This window comes from Oryza glaberrima, chromosome 8 (assembly GCF_000147395.1).
Source record: "Oryza glaberrima chromosome 8, OglaRS2, whole genome shotgun sequence".
In the NCBI taxonomy this organism is placed as follows: domain Eukaryota; kingdom Viridiplantae; phylum Streptophyta; class Magnoliopsida; order Poales; family Poaceae; genus Oryza; species Oryza glaberrima.
The window spans coordinates 20239741-20261769 of NC_068333.1; the positions used below are offsets into that span (position 1 = coordinate 20239741).

Below are 22029 nucleotides of genomic sequence, written 5' to 3' on the forward strand. Positions count from 1 at the left end.
AGCTATACAGGATTTCTAAAATGACTCACTAGCTAACTGATTCATCATTTCAGAAGTGATTGCAAGAGTCCAATTAAAATCATGGAACAAATTGTTCAATCATCCATATATTAAAAATATTACTGAATTTTAAATTGGCGAATCATGATCTATGTGTTCTCGTTCTCTCTTGTAGCTAATCGCTGTAACATGCATGATGTCGAGTTGCCACGCATCAATGATACAAATCATTGTTCACCGAACCGTAAGTGAGTTCCCATGTCTCGTAGATGGCACCCCCAATCTCTAAATCCTGGTTCGCCACTAGCTCTCTCCTCCTGTGGCCTCCACTCTCGTCGTCACCTACCTACGCCTCTCCTTGTCATCATCATCTCCCGTGTCACTGGCCGTCGAGGAGGGGATATGAAAGGGGAAGAGAAGACTAAGAGATTGAGATACTTAGAGACAGGAGATTTTTTTTTTGTAAGGAAGTAGATAAAATTTTAGGATGGAGATGGAGAGAGAAGGGAAAAATAGAGGGAATGTGCTAGATGTTTCTTAATAGGTCCGCCTGCGAGAATTCAATTTCACATGTGGATCTTTCCTGAATAGCTCCCAACTCTTTTCTCATTACTATTTTATTCTTAACCTAATTTAAGATATTTTGATATTGTATTTTTACGTATACTCTTTCTCTTAATATTATTTGTTTTCAATCCAAAATAAAAAATATTTCCTAATTTTAGTCCTGCATGAAATATTTTTCCATAATATTTATTTTTAGTCTGAATTTTGGGTATTTCTACTTGACTCTTTCTATTACTATTATTATTTATGAAAATATTGTTATTTATTCTTAATATGAATTGTAGATGTTTATAAATTGTATTTATACATGGTTTCTTTTCTCAACATTAATTATTTTTAAATTTTAATCCAAATTTCATATCTTCCCTAAATTTTATTTCTACATGTACTCTATATATCTCAATATTAATTATTTTTAAACCGAATTTCAGATTATTATTTTTTCTAAAATGTATTTCTACATGGACTATTTTTTATTTTCATTTTTTATTCCAAATTTCTACATGTACTCTATTGTTTTCGATTTGTGTAGAAATTTATAGGTTGTGATATATAAAGTCGACTGTAGTTTCCCAGATATTTCAAACAACTGAAACCTGGGAGATCTGCAGCACGAATTAAAGCTGGAGGTACTAATATACAAGTCGACAGTACAATATAGCTAGACTGCTGTTAGCTCTATATATTATATAGATAAAGTACGTACGGTCTCAAGTTCACATATGCTAGTACTTGATCGACCGCGCTGATTAACAAACGCAAAGCAGACAACACAATCATGCATGCAGCATGCCATGTATGTTTGCGAGAACGATTCAGAGATTTAACAGGAAAGCAACCGCGGAATAGATGTTCGATGTTCCATCGAAGCTGATTTCTTTGGTCTGAAGCGAACAACTTTGTGCTTGTGTGTGTGTTTGGAACAGAGAAGCTGGGGAGAATAATTGAGTTAGCCCCTTCTACCCCGGATATGGGCCCTCACATTCCTTTTGGCATTACCAAACACAATGCACACAGTGCCCTGGCCTCCCCTCTCCCTTGTGTTGTGTGTTGTTGTGTCTGGTCGATCCATCAATTTACAGGAGGGGCCCCCCATTAATTTTTGTTTTTCTTGCCCACACAACCAAAATCCAGTGCACCTAGTCCAATTGGCTTTAATTTGCTGGACCAGTTTCTGTTGAGATGTGGATTTAGACATGTGCCACCTCAAGGATTTCATCCATGCTGTTAACTAATAAGCTAAGTAAGCAGAGAGAAATTAAGCTTTTCTTTTTTTGTAAATGGCAATAATAAGATATGATTGTTTAGTCCTGCAAGATCGATCCATGGCTATATTTTGATGTACAACGATAGCTTTAGGTGGTGTTTGAATCTCATGAAGATGGAGATAAAGATTAAGTGTTTCACACAAAACGAGGTGGTAATAATGCGTGATTAATTGAGTTTTAATTATTACAAACTTGAAAAATGATTAATTTTATATTTTAGAACAACTTTCATAGAGAAAGTTTTTGCACGAAACTCACCGTTTAACAGTTTGAAAAGTGTGCCATGAGTACCCAAAAGTTTATCCAACTTTTATTGGAGAAAAGAATAGGGCCTTAGCGTGTTACATAACATTGACTGAGTTGTACGAACTTTTATATAGTAATTTTTATATAAAATGCAAATTAATACTTGAAATTCTACGCTGTTATATATGGAGCTAAGATGCATCATGAATCTAACAAATATGAATTCACATCCAGAACACAGTAATGTAAAAGATATTATTGGTAAATTAAAGCTCGAACAAAAGAGTTAATTTTGAATTTGTTATTAAAAAAGGAGGAAATATATGAAAACAAATAAGTATATGGTTATACATATATATACACTGACCCGGCCATGTGACTAATCTGGGACCTTGTGAACTACTGCAGCTACATTTTAATCATTGAGGCCCAATGGGGGCATTGATTTGGTCACACTCAAGGGGGATGTTTTGCAGCGCTGGACGAAGATCATGGCTTGATCCCCTCCTTGTTTGTTCTTCCTTGTATTGATCCTCTCCAAAGTTTCTGTGCTTCTGTACGTTCCGATACCTACAGTCTTGGAGCATGGGTACCCCACAAAATTCCTTAGCCTAACAATTCAACATTTGTCCCCATGTCCAAACCTCTAGACAGCAATCTAACTGGCTTTGCTGTATCCCATTATGTTGTCAACAGTAGTTAGAGTTGTTAATTTTGCCTTTCAACTAGCTAGTGTACTTCTATATACCCTCTCATGCAAAAGGGCTACTATAGGATCTGAAAAGGAGGCAGTCAAACTCTCTCTTTCTGATTTTGACACAGCCAAGGTCCCAGTCAAGATTTACAAGCATGGTTGTGCATGATCGACTTGTATGCAGGGACATCAATCTAGTACAGGTGGTATTCAAATGTACATGCAATTTGCTACTTTTTTTTTTCTCTGTTTTGTGTCCACTTTTCTCTCCCTTTGGTTTGGCATGCTTGCTCTATTTGCCATGAACCTATATATGAGCAGGATTTTGTCCTGCAAAATGTTATGGTACAGTTTATCCACTAGCCTAGCTACTGTATCAATCGATATCTGCATGCATATGTGTTCATGCAGTTGTTGATTGTGGCTTCAGAGCTCAGATGATGACGAGACATTACACAATGGAGTACACAGTATACACACACATATATCGTTCATCAGTCACACGAGGTCCGGGGTCCGGCCAGATGACTGATGAGCACTGTGTCTTGTCTGTAGTTTCTACACCGATCTCATAATTATCTGGCCCTTTCATTAACTTGAGTCTCTAGCTAGCCACTTGCATCGGTGAATTCATGCTAATCGACGACATTTTTGCAGTACGGACATGCATATTCAGTGCTCCCTGCATCTATATTATTGCAAAATTACAAGCACGTGCAGCTGCATTCATGTCGTGTTGGACATGGATACGTACAGTCCTGAAATTGCATTTTTAACAGCTGTCGCGTTTTGATTGCACGAAAAAACATATACCACATGCATAAACATTCGAGTGCACCCTATCACACGCTCAAAAAAAAAGACCAACATCAAATCCCTGGCCTTACTAAAATTCTGTTTAAATTGCACCTGCATATGCGTGGGTAGAATCATGTGCATACGACTGCACCACACCTTAATTTGGTGCTTCCCAATTGATAGTAAATTTCTATTGCAAAACATTTAAACCCAATAAACTATAACACTATGGAAGTAATTTTTTAGGCAAATATCTGAACAGACATTGATTTTGAGGTTTGACTTGTTCAAAATAATTTATTTTTTCAGAACTTGTTTAACACATGATCGTGACCGCAGAAAGCATCTAATTAGAATTCAACTAATACCTTTGCAAACTGATATACAGAATAGATCTGAGGATAAATATATACTATGTAAGATGTACTGACAAGAGATGGTCAGATGGGCAAAAGAAGACAGCTATCCAGTACACTGGTCCATCTAATGAAGACCTTGTCATTAGAATCCTAACTAGCTATAATGCCAAAGAGCACGTACGTCTGTACCTACATGTGTTGTGCCTATCACACAAAGCAATATATATAAATATATATATGCTACAAGTAATATGCAGCAGCAGGTACAGCAAGAACCAGCTCGCCGAAAATAAATCCTTCCATTTGGAGGCTTGCAGCTTAGAGATCGAAGCTGTACTAGCATATCAGTGGTTATGCATAGTACGTATGTGTACCTTATTCTAACTGATAATAAATAAACACTAATAATCTGATCCTGTAAGCTAGTGTCCAAGCCAATCATTCCCATCGGCTACCTCGAATCCGCTCGGCTCGGAAACATGACAAAAGCGTATGTTTAAGACGAGCAAAAGCCAATCACGAGGCAGAGATCCGAAGGAAGTTCAATAAACAAAACAGTGGGACACTACAACAGCAATTTAATCCAGAATAGACAGATTAATCATCGATCTATCTATCCCCATCTCGAGCAGTATCGCGGACGAATTAATTGTTTATCAATCTGATCATTCGCCTTCAGCTCTGTTCTGTCTCTCCCTTCTAGCTCTGCATGCAGCCTGCATCGTCGCCATGGCGTCTGGATATATATTAAAGGAGAAGCTATAGCGTTGTCTTGACATGAAAAAAGAATCGGATCAAATAGAGCAAGCGAGCTCGCGCTAGCTCGTCGGGACGTGATGGATATGCAGAGCCATTCCCCCACCTGAGGGAGCTGCAGCGCCGAGGACGACGATGCTGGCCGGCCGGCCGGCCGGCCGGCTGCCACACATGGGGTAAGCTGCGTGCAGGTGCCTCTCTGCAGTACACTGCAGCTACATACACCCTAGTGAGAGACAGCAAACTGTAGAGAAGGGTCAATGAGTCGTAGTCCTCAACGTTAACGATCGCGAGCTGCGTCGTGTCTTAAATATGGTGAATTTATGTTTCTTTTGGCAAACACATGATGAAGCCCTGGTAACCAGCAGTGTTCAGATTGATGCTGAACTGTTGCTCCTCTTCCCTGTATACTGTATTGGTGGCTTTTGTAACCTGAAGGTTCTGTGCTCTTTTCCCTTTGCTGATAATGCATGCTAAAGCTCATGTTTTTTCCAGTCATGAAAGATTTGATTGTGATCAGAACCGGCTTTAAGTTTTTTGCAGTGTTTGTTAGCACATGGTCAGAGAGTTGTGGTAGAAATTTTGTACTTTTGTGTAATTAAGCGTCATGCATATAGTTTTTGTCGGCAGGTAGTTCCATGATTCAATAAAAATGAAAATGCATGCTTAAATTCAAGTGCTTGTTTTTAGTACCTTTTATCAGCAAGTGACTGATGAGGGCGTGTAATAACGTGCTTACACAAGCATGAAATCCAATAATCACATTGTTTTATACAGGAAATTGATTGGATGAAATTACTTAATAATTACTACTACTGCACTACAGTATGAAAACCTAAATGCCCTATTGTACTCCAATCTTCCACTCTTTTCTAGTACTCCTGTGAGCCAACGGAACTAATGCAAGTTGCGAATTAAGCTTAGCTCAGCTGATTAGATTCCTTGTGACGATAAAGCATGTCCATCAAGTTCAAGCTTTAAATTTGACGTATGTACTCAAATTTACGGCTAATTACTCTTTGAGTTGTGGCCTTGTGGGTGACGTATTCATTGATAGTGAGACATGTGGTAACGCTATCAATCTCAAGATATACATGACTAGTCTTCAATGGTAAGGTGTGTGCGCCGCTCATGCCTATACTATGTTTTGAAAGGAAAAAAAAAGCAAGCCACACCCACATTTTTTCTTAAAAAAAAAGGGAAATGAGCTCAAACGTCGTTTCACGATAGAGCACCTCCCATCATTAATAGGTTCGTATTTGAATGAAATTAATGGTTAAAGTTATACATTGCAGACGGTGCAAAAAAATTATATACCTTATATTTTAGGTATTGATGTCGTATTTGCATCGAATATTTTGATTTGATAATTCCAATAACACAGAAATAAGAATAAATAAATGGAAAATATATATTTTTTTGCACAGCATATGTGGCATGCCCTCCAAGCAAATGTACCCCTTTTCTATTTTAAAAAATAAACTATGGTCTTTAGCACGCACATATATATTTATATTGCACATAAATATATTCCTTTATATATAAAAAGGTTATTTATATTGCACGTTGTATTTTAGTTAGTGCACTCTCATATATATACACACTACCTCCATTTCATATTATTTCATATTATAAATTATTTTGAAGTTTGACCAAATTTATAAAAAATCTAAGAAACATAATTAATTTCATTAAAACTAACATTTTATATAATTTAATAAAATGCTTGTTCTATGTTAAAAATGTTTTTATTTTTTTAGAAACTTTATCAAACTTAAAAATATTATGACTTAAAAATAAGTCAAAACGACTTATAATATAAAACGGAGGAAGTATCTAATATATGTACTCTCTTCCAAAAACCTCTTTTATTTGGAACCCAGCCGTAGCCGGACCCAGAGTATATCCATGCTGCAATTGCAACGTTTTTGCGAAGCCACCGGTTTTAGGACAGGGAAGAAGACCCAATAAAACACCTACCAACTCCGGCCATCCCCCCTCCCTCCCCCACACACCCCCTACATGATACAATCCTAAAAGAAAGCTGCTAAAACCTAAAGCTGGTAGAAAGCTGCCTCCCCTCTCCTCTCCTCTCCTCTCTCATCTCCCCCCTTTGGTGTTGTCTGTGTAGCAGCAAAGCCAAAAAAAACAACACTGCTCCAAACACCTTTGCTCCTCATCCTCCTCCTCCTCCCTCTCGATTCCTAGCTGTACTCACTCACTGCATCTCCTCCTCCCCTTTTCGTTTGTTTATTCTCTTCTCCGGCTTCCTCGAGCTCGCCTTAGCTAGAAGCCTGTGGCCCCGTGATCTCTCACTGTTGTGGCTTATATAGAGATAGATATCCGGCTCGGTTCCATTGATCCGTTCTTGTGGAGTTGTGTGATCAGAGCTGGAGAGATTGGCTAGGTTGGAGGAGGAAGGGGAATTCTTGGTTGTAAGGGAAGAGGTGGGAGTGGTCACCGGCGGTGCGCGCGCGGAGGCGGACATCATGCTGAGTTCTTGCGCGCCGACGGCCGTGCCGCCGCAGGATGTGTCCGGTGCGGCGACGGAGCCGTTCCGGTCGCTGCAGATCGCCACCGCCGGTGCCGCCGCGAAGAAGAAGCGGCGGCCAGCCGGGACACCTGGTAAGTGGAGCTCTATACACACATCCAATTACACCGGCTACGTACGCGCGTTCTTGCGCCGGTCGGTGTTTGTCTTGAGGAGGTAGCTAACGAGCACATCTGTGGGCAATGGCGCGCGTCGCCGGCCGGCGGGAGCAGACCCGGACGCGGAGGTGGTGTCGCTGTCGCCGAGGACGCTGCTGGAGTCTGACCGGTACGTGTGCGAGATCTGCAACCAGGGGTTCCAGCGCGACCAGAACCTGCAGATGCACCGGCGGCGGCACAAGGTGCCGTGGAAGCTGCTGAAGCGGGAGGCCGGCGAGGCGGCGCGGAAGCGGGTGTTCGTGTGCCCGGAGCCGACGTGCCTCCACCACGACCCCTCCCACGCGCTCGGCGACCTCGTCGGCATCAAGAAGCACTTCCGCCGCAAGCACAGCGGCCACCGCCAGTGGGCGTGCTCCCGCTGCTCCAAGGCCTACGCCGTCCACTCCGACTACAAGGCTCACCTCAAGACCTGCGGCACCCGCGGCCACACCTGCGACTGCGGCCGCGTCTTCTCCAGGTACGGCCACCGCCACCGCCGCCGCCGCATCTCCATGCATCCATTAATCTCATATTCTCACATTAACATGCCAATTACATATCGCTCCAAATCTTTTACACACCTAGATAGTACTATACAATCTTCTCCTTTGCAATAATCTTTGTCAAATGCGGGCGAGAAAGGCGTGATGATTTTTTTCTGGAGAATTTTTGCGGGGTCGCTTTGCCATTGTAGGCCTCATCAGCAACACCCTTTATGAGCAGTAGCATATCTAATATTCATTCATGCCATCCTCTGGTACGAGTATTTACTCCCAGGAGGGGAGTAGTATTGTGGCATCAACAGGAAAGAGAGAGAGAGGTAGCTAGCCTAGCTGAGAGATGTGGCAATGTAGCGCGAGCTCTGCAGGCACAATTCCCGATGACGCCCTGGCTATCAATCGATGTGTGTGGCTGTGGCCTGGCCGTCCGTGTGGGCGTAGCGTATACATCATACATATACTACGGCACTGGCCATTGCTTTGATGTTAGCTTGGCTTGTGTTTTGCCTTTGCAGGGGCTCCATTTAATGCAATGCCACGGCCACGAAACCCAGGCTATGCTATTGCTAGCAGCTGGTTGCAGGGCCCAAAATTTCACGCCTGACAAAACCCCCCTGATCGCCTCCTTGGCTTCTTCTCCGTCCGCCTCAGTATCTCACCCATGCGCATAGAATACTAGTGTAATCCAAAGCTAAGCTATAGCTAGAGACTTTTCTTTCTGGCTGTTTATGTTGCCGGTTATTAGTACCACCTCGCTTGTTTGGTGCCGCGTGGGGGTTGTTTATGAGTGGCGCTAACGAGATGCGGCGTGTGGATGTGATGCGCAGGGTGGAGAGCTTCATCGAGCACCAGGACGCGTGCAGCGCCGGCAGGCCACGCGCCGCCGAGGCGTCATCGTCCCCGGGACGCGGCGGTGGCGTCGTGGTTGGTGCGCCGGCGGCGGCATCGTCGTCTCAGCAGCAGCAGCAGCAGCAGCTTTTTGCGGTGCCGGCTTCGTTGTCGCGGACGGCGTCCAGCGCCAGCCCGTCGAGCGACCTGGTGGTGAGCCCGGTGGCCTGGCCTGCTACTGGTGGTGGTGGTCCGGCAATGGCGAGTCCCCGTGCTGCGGCGCCGGCTCCTGCTGGCGGTAGCATCGCGGCGTTCCACCACCGGTTCACTGACCCGGCGCTGTCGCCACCGACGCCGTGTGGTGGCCGGCGAGGAGGATGCCACACTACCCACAGCCTGGAGCTGCAGCTCATGCCACCGCGCACCACCACCACCTGCGCAGGCGGCAGCCTCGGTGGTACTCCAGTTGCCACCGCCGTTGGGTACTACGCTTCCTCTTCGCCGCATTCGCCTGCTGCTGCTCTTCCGTCGCGGCAGCCGGTCGCCGACGCAATGCGGCTGCAGCTCTCGATCGGGTTCGGCGGCGCACGCGATGATGGCAACAACAACAGCAGCAGCAGCAGCGGCGAGGTGTTGTCGGCCTCGGCGACGAGGCTGAAGGAGGCCGCCCACGAGCAGCTGCGTCTGGCGATGGCCGAGAAGGCGGCCGCGGACGAGGCGCGCGCGCAGGCGAAGCGGCAGGCGGAGCTCGCCGACCAGGAGCTGGCGACCGCGCGGCGGATGCGGCACCAGGCGCAGGTGGAGCTCAGCCGCGCGCACGCGCTCCGCGACCACGCCATACGCCAGGTCGACGCCACGCAGCTGCAGATCACCTGCTACAGCTGCCGCCACAAGTTCCGGGCGAGAGCGGCCGCCATGATCAGCTCCGACGTCGCCAGCTACGTCTCGTCCGTCGTCACCGAGGGCGGCGACGCCGAGGTCGACAACGACGGCAACTTGCACCGCCGCCGCCTCAACGCTGACGATGGCATGCCAAGGAGCCATTCTAGGACGATGGCAATGGACCTCAACTAGCTCGCAAAAATCACTGGAAGAAAAAACACTCTTTTTTTTTTCTTTTCTTTTGTGCCAGATTGCTCTCCTTTTGTTTTACCAATGAGCTAGCTGGTGGTGGTATGTGCTCATGTGCATGCACCATGCAATGGCGATGTATTGTAATTAGATGCAGTGATGAGATCACTAGCTCCAGTGCCTAGTGGTTGTGTTCTCTCGCATGGCAGATTGGCTGGGCAGGAAAAAGCTAAAAGGGGTCTACTACTACGCTAATTGCGACGTGCATGGAATCTTTCGTTTGTTTGCTTGCTGTTGGATTTTCTCACATTAACATTTTGTTCGCTCGATCAGGAGCATTTCTCTGCAGCATGGAGAAACCGAGAAAGCATGTTTTGTCAGTAAGCTCAGCTGATAAAAGCACGCCTGCATTCATAGGTACTAGTATTTCATATCAATAAACAGAGAGTATATATAGTTAGAGTCGGGAGCACCGAATTGAAGGGAAGACAAGGTGACAATATTGCTTTGACATGTTACAGTGATGAGTAGCCAAAATGGCTGCAACCCGGAACGGTTTTATGTTACTGGGGGCCGGGCATGCATTAGCCAGCCATAGTGGAAGAATCTAAGGGGACAGTGAAACTGGTGGGCACCGAGGAGATTGGGGATGAGGAAAGGGGAAGGGGTCGCTCACAAGAGATAAAATTTCAAAACCCCAAGCTCACTGCTGCTGCTCAGCAATGGCACTAGTAGTCCAAAACAGCACGCACACACACGACCCCTTCCTGCTTCATCACACACCCCTCTCTCTCCGAACAGAAATGATGATATGTTTCTGTAGATAATAATGGGCAAGGAAACAGAAGTGGACGCATGGTTTTCAGTGCCACAGCTCGCCCACTCACTTTCGCGGTCGTCCGCTTCTCTCTCTCCATTTGTCTGTCTTGCTCTGTACCGTCTCATAGCACTGAAAGATATGCAGAAAGTATTACTGCCCGTGTCTGTGGCTGCATGTGTGTGTGGGAGAGAGAGAGAGAGAGGAAGAGGGGTTACTACAGTACTCTACTGGTACTACTAGTACAACAAGGGATTGAATTGATCTGGTGAAATGAATTGAGTAAAGACTTTTTCATGAATGCATGCGATTTCTTTTGTACAAAATGATAGTACTAGCTAGTAGCAGCAAGAGCCCTATGTGTGCTGGGGGAAGGGGAGGATGATGAGGATTTGATGAACGCATGAGAGGATGTTTGTGTGGGGATGTTTCACGTGATGTCCACTGAACAACTGCACTGACCAATATGCTTTATACACATTACTATATCGGCTGCTACGTTGTAAAGCTCAAGATCACATTCTAATACCGATCTAAACGTTCTAATTTAATCTGGCAAATTGTTACGCTGGTATTTAACTTGGCCCAGTTTCAGCGTATCGACTAAGCAAGCTTATGTCGAAAAGGTTGAATTTAAAATAGTTAACTGGGGAAGGGTGAGACAAATTAAGTGAGAGAAAGTGATATGACATAAACTGAGAAGAAGCTAGGTCGCGAGCGCATCCAATCGTATGTAACTAATTAGGCTTTCAAAGAAAACAGGAGGTAATGCATTAATCTAAATATTTTAAGATCACATCAATTCTCACTTCACAAGCAAGTTGAAATTAACTATCAACATCTTGTTAGCAAGAAGGTAGCTAGCTTAATTAGCCATTAGCTAGGGAGGCCAACGAGCAAGGTTAGATGATATCATTTCGCCTGACAGTTTTCAGCGAAACGCATTGCCATATCAGTTTGATCAGAAACCCCAACTGATGCAGTGCATCACGTCGTCATCGTTGTCCTTCCTCTCCCAGGAGCAACGCCGTCTCGATCCATCGGTTCTTCCTTTTCACACGGTCGCTGGCGTTCGACCTAACTCTGCAGCGTCGACGTCCAGTCGGTGCCAGGAGAGCACAGAACATTTAGGTCGGTCAAGGAGGAAGAGGAGGAAGAACCGAAGAGATGAGGCTTTGGATCCTTTTCATCAGTAGTGTTATCTGTTGGTCCATGCATGCATCGTGTCTCAGATACTTAAATTTTTTCCTTGTTGAGAAATGCTCTGGCCGGCTAGCTGGTCCTTTGCAGCTGGGAGATCGATAGCTTGTCAGGTGATTCAGGTCATGAGTTGCTTTCACTCAATTTGGAAATCCACGCTTTGCCAATTCTCCGCTGGGTTTCAGCTAGCAGCTGGTATCCGGCTGGGTGTGTGTCCTAAGTTCTGATATACGAGGATGAATTATGGATGAACGTAGGTTTATGACAATTGTTCGAGGGCATAAACAAAAATTTAAATATTAGAAAGTTGAAAAGTTGGTTCAGAGAAGTTGTCTCGAATGCTGATGAAGAAATGCTTTTTGTTTAGGAGCTTGGGAGACATGCCCGATAGGGTAAGAGGGAAAGAACGCGCCTTGTTTTACTACTGGAACAAAGTAGTATTCCAGTACATTTTTTTATTGATTCAAGTATACGCATTTCTTGGCATAGTGCTTCATGAATTCTAGAGGTTTGTTTTTCGAATAAGACATTCTAAAGGTTTAAAGCTTGTGATGCTACGTACACACAGCTGGTAGCGCAAACGAATCTTTCTTAATTTCTTCCTGGCTATCGCCTTTATTATGAACATTGAACAAGAGAGGAGCACTTACTGAACAATTGAATCAAACATTGCATTAGTATCTTAGATTGGGAAAAAAAATTCCTTCTCTAATTTCTTGCTTCACTTTATTTTCACTAAAGCAGGCCCTAGACTACTTATGAACAGGTCCAAATCAAATGGCATAACATAATTAAGGAAGTTGAAGGGTGTTAATCCTTCTGTACGTACTCTCTTTAGCTCTCAATAAAACGGCATGCAGTGTCTTACGTAATGCTGTCCACAAATTAAGATCTATAATCCATGGCAACTGTTTGGTTTTGAAAATAATCATAGCAGGCAAGGATGGAATCATGGAATACGAACCTGAAAAGGCTTTGGCTGTTGAAGGCGCCGTAGCAGCTCACATGGTTGACGCGGGGCGTCGTCGCGCGGCGGCACGTGAGAGAGAGTTGGAACGAATGGCTGGCCGGCCGGCCGGCCGGCGGCGGGGATCGAACGAGAGGTTGGCGGCTAACCTAAACTGTGTGTAAGAAGAACTCGAGGCGTCAGTCTTGACTATCATCGCGAGATGCAGCCGCGTGCATATTTGGGCCGGCCTTGGCCCAGCCCGTTTTGATTCTGCGTCCACAACGGCGGCGGCGGCGGCGGCGGCATCTGTGTATCGCCACACGATTGGGCGCCTCAAGGCTCAAATCCCTGAAGTTGCCTGTTAGGCCTTCAAATGGCTGGAACTGAACCGTGTGGACGTAGGATTAAGTTCACTGTAGGTCCCTCTATTTGTCAGTCAGACTGATTTTCGTCCCTTGACCGCAAAACCGGGTACGACCCGTCCCCCAACTTATGAAAACCGGGCAAAGAGGTCCCTCGGCAGTATGGAGGGTGGTTTTGGCCGACTTGGCCCGTACGTGGCTCCTTTGACTAAGTCTTCGTCCCACGTGGCATTGACGTGGCGTTTACGTGGCAATTTTATCCGAAAAAATAATAAAATCGTGGGACCCATATGTTAGCTAAAAAATAATTAAAAAAAGGTAGGGCCCAAGTGGTCCCACCTGTCAGCCTCCCTTCTCTCTATCCCCCTCTCTCCCTTACAAAGGCGGAGCCACGGAGCGTGGCGAGCGGCGGAGGTAAGCCTGCTAATGGGTTGGGTTGAAGTGGATAAAATGGATTGATTTTAAGTTTGGATTGTCTTTGGTTAGATGGAAATGGGCTGAGGAGGTTAATGGGTTGGGGCGGATTGGTCCACAGGTGGAAATGGATTGGATTGGTTTGGTTTTGGGTATAAATTTTCGGGTTCAGATTGGATTCGATCCATGGATTCTAGAATGGGTTCGATCCAGTCTATATATGTTTCTTTGATATTGCATTGACTGCGGCAATGCCGCCGCCCGCCCGCAACCTGCCTAACTCTTGCTTCGTCCGTTGTTTCACATTGCGAATCATGACGTAGAGAGAAATGGTGTAGTAAGCTAGTAATAAATCAAGCAGCCTGCATCAATTTTAAGAGGAGAAGAGCACAAGAGATCATCAGATCAGTAGCCATGAGCAGATGAACTGCAGGGGAGTTTTGATTTCAAGTATCCATGTATCTAAAAATCTCACGAAAGTGATCAGCTTTTTCTCTTTCTGCTGAAATCTTCAGAAAGGCAGGCATGAAGGATTGAAGAGCTAATATATCTTGGTCTTCTAGGGCTTCAGTGGAAGCCTATATTGTTGTGAGGCTGCAGCTTGACGAAACCCAACCCATTTTGAATATGCAGAGATAAAAGTAATCAGCATCAGTTTTTAACCACAAGCAACAACATGAGTAGCTAGTTAGTAAATAATTAAACAGATGATCAAGCACGAAAAGATCATTTTTGCTGAAGATTTTGGAAACTTACCGAGCCTATCAAACAGATGAGGCATGACAACTGCAAAAAAACACGTAAAATCATTAGTGACTGGTTCTAATGAAAAATAACAACAAATCGAGAAGGAAATGAGGATTACCGAGCAGGCTAAGCAGCTTACCTCTGTTCCATCATCGTCAGCATTCTCGTTCTTCGGAATTGAGATCGGCAAGCAACGGCCCTGCTCCTCAGAAGTCGGCGACGCAGCTGCCTGCTTCCTGCAATGAGTCCATGCTAGATTCCATGGGTTTCAAATGGATTCAACCCACTTGGCTACAATGGGTTGGGTTGGATTGGTTTTAAATCTCCTGTGGGTTGGATTGGTTTGGATATGGAGCGGGCTGGTTTGTTAGAGTGCTTTCACAAGAGGTGGATTGGGTTGGTTGTGGGGGTGGATTTTAGCCCATTAGTAGACTTAGGCGGAGGGCACGGAGCGGCGGGACCGAGCAGCTGAGCATGGCGGACGACGGAGGGCGCGGAGCGGCTGAGCGTGGTGGGCGGCGGCCGACAGACGGAGACTGGGAGAGGAAGGGAGGCCGGCCGCGCGGCGCTCCTCTCGCCCGTCGGCCACCGCTCCTCTTTCCCGCCGGCTGCCGCTCCTCTCTCCTGCCGCCGTGCCGCTCTTCTCTCCTGCCGCCTCCGCAACTCCTCTTTCTCCACCCGCCGCCGCCGCCATGACCGCCGGAAGAGGCACGAGGGTGAGGTCGGCCGCCGCCCGCTCCGCCCGCCACACTCAGCCGCTCCGCGCCCTCCGCCGTCTGCCACACTCAGCCGCTCCGCGCCCTCCGCCGTCCGCCATGCTCAGCCGCTCCTCGCTCGGTCCCGCCGCTCCGCTCCCTCCGCCGCTCCGCCTTTGTAGGGGAGAGAGAGGAGGGAGGCTGACAGCGGGACTACATGGGCCCCACCTTTTTAATTATTTTTTTGTAGCTGACATATAGGTCCCACGATTTTTATTATTTTTTCTTATAAAATTATCACATAAGCGCCACATCAATGTCACGTAAGTGCCACGTGGGACAAAGACCTAGTCAAAGGAGCCACGTAGGCGCCACGTCGGCCAAAACCATCCTCCATACTGCCGAGGGAACTCCTTTGCCCGGTTTTCATAAGTTGGGGGACAGGTCATACCCGGTTTTGCGGTCAAGGGACGAAAATCAGACTGACCGACAATCGAGGGACCTAAAGTGAACTTATTCCGTGGACGTACACAACGGCCCAACAGAGGCTTTTCTAAAAAGAAGCTCGTATTGTTTTTGGTTGAAAAGAATTTCACTTTTGGCCTCCGGTAATCATCGGAACCGATAATGACTGGCGGCTTATCTTCCATGCCTCAAACCCCCATGCCAACCTTGCGGAGTGTTGCGGCTAGTCGGGCAAGGGCGCCGGCAGCCGGACCTTGCCTCCTGCCGCAATCGACAGGCTGCAGCCGAAGCAGCTCCACCAAACCATCACCCTAACCCCTTCCCTTCCTTCCTTGCCCCTTCACCCAGTCCAACCCCAAGCTCCTTCTGTTATTTATAGGTCAAAGCGGCGGCTGGCTCGGGCTCTTGCGCCGCCGCGCACGAGCTCTGGTCCAGCGGGGGATCGACGCCTCTTCTCCATTGGTAGCGAGGGCCGCCACTTCTGCGGTGTTAATAGCGACGCTAGAGACAGGCTCGGATTGTGTCGCCCTTGTCCACTTCACTCGCGGCCACCCCTATATATCTACGCCGCACGTGGCCTGCCTTCCGGCTTGTTTAAGGATGAGAGAGAGAGGGAAAAGAGTTGATCCCTGACATGTGGGGTCTGTGTTGACTTAGCTTTATTACCTTAAGTCCTTAACCCCTCCTCTTTCTGTCCTCTTCACGTCCTCTGCCCGAGAACTTATCACCGTCGTCACCCTCTACCTCGCGCTCTCCCAACCAGTGTTGGTGGCAAGGCCATGGCCTTTCTGAAACATGAACTCAAACAGGTGAAATAATCAAATAATGCATCCGCTACTCTACCAGGGATTGTTTCCTAATGCCTTGTAACTTGAATTTTTTTTAGGGAATTGCTAGAGGACTGTCGACAGTTTTCTTGAGTGAAAACTGTCAAATTTTTTAGCCGTCGATTCTGCTTTAAGATTTGTACTGAGATATTTTGCTATTAGATCTAAACCCTCTTTTCACAAGCTAGTCCCATCATTACATGTTTATGGTAGATTTGTTCAAGTTATATCTAAGTTATATTCCAGTTACATGTTAGTTACATTGTAGTTACACTATAATTACATTGTAACTATAGTGTAACTACACTATAACTATATTGTTATCTCTATATAAATTACATATAAAGTTGCATATATTATTTTAATACATATATATAAGTTATTATTATTATAGTATAGTTCTAGTAAAATTATATACTATAGTTAGATTTGAAAGTTTTCCCCTCAAAAAACACTCGACAGTTTTTTTTAGCTAGTCCCTTTTTTTTATACCCGTTTATGTTTAATTTTATCTATAAACCCACTGCTACAGTATGTGTTATGCTCTCTGTATTAATTACAAGTTGGATCCCCGCTGCAATTAATTGCGAATCATGTGGGCATGCCTTCCTCTGTTTCGCTGCAAGAACGTTCCTTCCAAGTCATGTATGTCCTGGATCTCTTCCCTAATAATTCAAGTGGATGAATGATTGTCTCTTGTTTTCGTTTCTTTTCTCTGAAATTCTGATCTGCTCGTACGGCTGACATACCATGTGACGTTCGAAAGTCAAACATTAGTTTTGACACAGCTCCCCCATTTTTCAGATCAAAAGTCTTGTGGTATTGATTAGTTAAATTTTAATGTAGCCATCAAATTAATTTGGTGTGACGGTTGCAATGCACGGTACGTGGTGGCCTTATCAACATCACCTACTTGCCAAGCGCAAGATTGTGTCATTTGGAACGCATCTCATAACTTCTTAAGAAACGGTTTGGTTCCTTCGAAATTTATCAAAAGAATCTTATGTTCTAATCGAGATCCCGTGAATTTTCAGTCACTCCAAGAAATCAAGATGAATTTTACAATACAATTTAACAACAATATATACTACTAGTATTAAATGCTCTAAGGTGCAGGCTAATTTTCTTTGCCACTTAAATAGATTGCATTATTAAATTAAAGGTGGAAAATTTGTCTTTCTATGTTTTTTCTTGTGAGGGTAATTTTGTAAATGCACAATGTATAGCGCAGTGATGGGTGTTTTTCCTGCTCAATCCATTTCCCCATTCCCATCATCATTCAGCGCAGGCCATGGTGAGGTCTCACAAACTGCCATAAGTTTAAAGGTGTGTTTAGGAGAGCTTAAAATTCTGAGAAGCAGCTGGTTGGTAACTAGCTTCTGAAAATCTGAAAAAGCTGGGTTTCCCAGTTTTTGGTTTCTAGTTCATTTTCTAAATTCTACAACTACATTTTCTCAGAATCTAGACTGAAAGCTGGACTGTTTGGAGGGGGGGGGGGGGGGGGGAGATTCTAATTCTATGAGATGGTGCAGCAACTGGAAGCTCCCCAAATAGGCCCTAAGTGCGTCACACCACCACCGCTAGCCACTACAAGCTAGCAGGCTGCACTGCCACCTCAAAATCGATTCTAATTCTTCTCGTCACCTTGTCTTCTCCTCTTCTCGTGATCCGATCCACCCAAACCCAACAGAATAACAATTGACTCAAGCTAGACACCCATGAAGCTGCTAATATCCAGCCTTAATTCGTCAAGAGCCACTAGAGTCGAGCTTCCATACATACAAGTGATAAAACCACCACCTCGTCAGACCTAATGAGACTAGTAAATAGGTATAGCGTAAACACATATACACTTTTATACTCGTGTTATACATATATCAACAAAATAATAGGCATATATATACCGACAAGACGTAGGGTTATTATTCTAAGAAGAACCCAAACCTATTTAAAAAATCTTTCCTGGCCCGACCGACATCCCCACAGGAGATAACACACAAACAGGATCAAGAAATTCAAGCTCCTATTATCAATTATCAAGATAGAATTTTATCGACAACAAGCTTAAACATGTCATAACTCATAACTCATAGCTCATAAGTATCGGTGCTTCATCACGGATGCTTCGATATTATCACTCTATTTTTGTAAGGGAAGATTATCACATTTTATATTGTATATCCTGCTTCTTTTTTTTTTAATAAACACTCCAGAGCACCGGCCACCGGCACTGAAGATATCCTAATAAAAAAAAGAGATAACCCAGCTAATAATTAAGCCCTTTTCATGACGATCAAGGTCAATGACAGTACAGGAATATTCATGGCTTGTACAACTAACTTAGCTGCCTCCTCTCCAGAAGATCAGAACAAAGACAAATAAAGAATGCTTCACGGGTGATGGATCCTTCATCCTTTCAAGCAGTAGGGTGCACGAAACAGCACGGAGATATGAGCTCCTCTCCTCTCCTCCTCCTCCACGCGATTCACAATTAGAAAAGGCTTGACCTGGCCTTCGTCCACCACCGTGCCATCTGGCCATTTCTCTCGCCTCCTCCTCCTCCTCCTCCTCCCGTGCCGACCATTTGGCGTCTCTCCCTTACTGCCTAACACGTCGCCGCGTCGTTTCTTGTTTCCCTCTGTTTATTATTGGTGTTCGGATTCGTTGGCATTTTCGAACGGACGAGGAGCATCGAGCTTGGTGGTGGTGGTGGTGGCGAGGCGATGACGACCGCGCGGCAATGGTGGCGGCGGGCGGCGGCGGCGGCGAAGGACAGGAGGAGCCTGTACCTGACGCGCGTGGCGGCGCTGCGGCCGGCCTCCCCGGCGGCGGCGGCGGCGCTGAGGAACGCGGAGCTGGAGGCGGCGGTGATCCGGGCGACGAGCCACGACGAGCGGTCGGTGGACTACAGGAGCGCGGCGCGGGTGTTCGCGCTGGCGCGCGCGTCGCCCGCGGTGCTGCAGCCGCTCATGTGGGCGCTCGCGCGGCGGGCGGGGCGGACGCGGTGCTGGGCGGTGGCGCTCAAGGCGCTCATGCTCGCGCACGGCCTGCTGCTGCGGTCCGACCTCGCCCCGCGCGCGGCGCGCCTCGGCCGCGTCCCCTTCGACCTCGCCGACTTCCGCGACCGCTCGTCGTCGCCGACCAAGACGTCGGGCTTCTCCGCCTTCGTGCGCGCCTACTTCCACTTCCTGGACACCCGCTCCCTCTTCGCCGCCCAGGACATGGACAACAACAACGACGACGACGCCGACGACGAGGACGCGCGCCTCGACGGCGTGTCGAGGCTGCAGCACCTGCTCGACCTGCTCATGCAAATCCGGCCATACGGGGACGGCATGGAGCAGGGCCTCATCCTGGAGGCGATGGACTGCGTCGTCATCGAGATCTTCGAGGTGTACAGCCAGATATGCACCGGCATCGCCCGCTTCCTCGTCGGCGTCCTCGGATCGGCGCCGACGACGCCGCGGCCGCGGCCGGGGGAGACCATGGCCGCCGCGCGGCGGCGGAGGGGGCTGCAGGGGATGCGTGTGCTGCGGAAGGCCTCGGAGCAGAGCGCGCAGCTCACTTCGTACTTCGAGCTTTGCCGGAGCCTCGGCGTGCTCAACGCCGCCGAGTTCCCGGCGGTGGAGCGCGTCCCCGACGACGACATCAGGGACCTCGAGAAGCTCATCATGAGCCACGTGGTCGAGGACCGCGGGAAGGAGAAGGTGAGCGAGGAGAAGGCGTTGGTCGCCGTGGAGGACACCGGCGTGGCGTCGAGGACGGTGGTGACGAGAGAGTGGGTGGTGTTCGACGACGACGACGAAGACGACGACGTCGCCGGCGCGAGGCAAGGGCATTTTGGTCACTACGTGAACCCGTTCCTTGGCGCGCCGTGGGAAGCTGTGACGGGGAGCGGGAACTTGCTAGTTTAGACGGTCTGACCGACGCCGTCAAAGTTTTTTTTTTTCCAGAAAAGAAATCGCAGTGTATGTGGAATACTTGAGTACTTCCGAGTTTTTGTTTTGCTTGTAAATACAGATGTGTGTTGATCTCCAGGGAAAATGGATGATCGTTTTCTTTTAGTTTCAAAACCAGTGAGGAATGAGGAGTGAGTTGAGCTGTAGAGAACTTATATATACATAAAAAATTTACCACTTACCAGATCCCCAACAATTCTCTAAGGATGTTACTTTGCAATTCATGCTTTGTCGATCGATGGTGCAAAAGATGGGGGGCGGTGATGGTGATACGCCGGATTTAACTATTCAAATTTCATCTTCCTTGTCAACAATTTTCTTTTCTATTGTCAAATGAAACAGCACAATTTGATCTCACACCGCACCAGCTACCGTTCTCTCCATCGGATCGTGTAACAAAATTGGCAGTCACCTCTCAACGCGCTCATAACCACTGTTTATCTTGTGCTTACCGCTAGTCCTACAAACAACTTGCAGCGTCATATCTATTATCTAAGATTTTGAGGCTCCAGTGCCTATCCACTTCATGAGAGCTATCGATTAATGTAGTGTACTTCCTCTTTAGTTATTTCTTTACTGTCGAACGAGCAAAAGCTGTGCAAAGAACATATGGCTAGATTTATGCCGTGCTCGGGGGTGGGGGGGGGGGGGGGGTTAAGATAGGCATGTAGATGGCCAAGGAAGTTTCCCAATCAGCAACAGTGGCATTCGGTCATACTGAAACTTTCGATCTTAGGCTTCGGTCTTTCGATCAGTTTGGTCATTGAAAAGCGAAGATCGAATTTCAACGTAAATATGTTAGGACCGACAATTTCAGTCTCGGTCTCAATCCTAACCAAATTAAATCAACAATAGTTTCATACATGCAAAGAAATCATAGAAAATTTCAACACAAAAATCACGAAAAAAATTCGCAAGCACGTCTGAGTAAAGACTCTTATTGGGTTGTATGCTTAGAAGGAGTAGGGATGTGAAAATTAGAGATCAATCCTATTGAACTTAGTGGATTGTAGGTTGCATTTGGACTTTTTTTTTTGTTAATTTGGATTTTTGGGTTAGCCGAGGAGACTAAGCGAATTGACCCAATAAAATTCGATCTTTCACTGCCTAGGACTGAATTTTTCAATCTCGGTCTTTTTCTGTCCACCCCTAGGGATACAATGGCTCTTGTCAAATATAGAGGTGTCAAGAAGAGTGGTGTGGAATTGGATGAATTGGAGACAACGCAAGACAAATTAAAGGAGGGCAATAGGCCACCAGTATTGAGGTGGTTTTAGGCAACGCTCGAAAAGCGCGTTGTGTATTTATATGCCACAAATCGAGCAGTGACAAGTTTGGAATAGGGGTGGGTGGTATGTTTAAGGAGTGACGAGTTATTTTTACATGAAAAGAGGATGATAGTTGGACGGAGATCTAATTGCCAAAAAAAAGTAACTAAGATTTATGAAATTATCATGTGAATAGATATAGTTACTAGAAATGTGGCTAGAGCTAGTGGTGGTAGTACCAAAGACGGAGCTAGTGGTGGTTTAACTTTAAACTTAGTCAAACTTGAAGTAGTTTAACTTTGACCAAAGTCAAAACGTCTTATAACCTGAAACGGAAGTAGTAGTAAAGATGGATAAGCGCTATCTTCAATGGATTGTCATTCAAGCGCACTTGTTGGCCAAATTTGGCCACTCATCCAAGCTCTCCATCCAAGCATGATGTGATCATGTCTAATATGGATACAACCATTGCACACATCATGGATGAACAAGAAGATATCAAGATCAAGTCCTCCAAGTGCTGGAATCCGATTCGGCCACCCGCTACACTG

The 22029-nt window shown here is 46.2% G+C and overlaps 2 protein-coding genes across 2 annotated transcripts; both read left to right on the forward strand.

The window, feature by feature from the left end:
• Positions 1-6719: 6719 nt before the first annotated feature.
• On the forward strand, positions 6720-10263 carry LOC127781267 (zinc finger protein SHOOT GRAVITROPISM 5-like). Its single transcript, XM_052308202.1, has 3 exons — positions 6720-7313; positions 7452-7854; positions 8704-10263. Exons 1-3 carry the CDS (start codon positions 7178-7180, stop codon positions 9776-9778), a joined length of 1614 nt encoding a protein of 537 aa, XP_052164162.1. The 5' UTR covers positions 6720-7177; the 3' UTR covers positions 9779-10263.
• Positions 10264-18616: 8353 nt separating this feature from the next.
• LOC127781587 (putative clathrin assembly protein At1g25240) lies at positions 18617-20315 on the forward strand. Its single transcript, XM_052308566.1, has one exon. It carries the CDS (start codon positions 18975-18977, stop codon positions 20163-20165), a length of 1191 nt encoding a protein of 396 aa, XP_052164526.1. The 5' UTR covers positions 18617-18974; the 3' UTR covers positions 20166-20315.
• The last annotated feature ends 1714 nt before the right edge of the window (positions 20316-22029 follow it).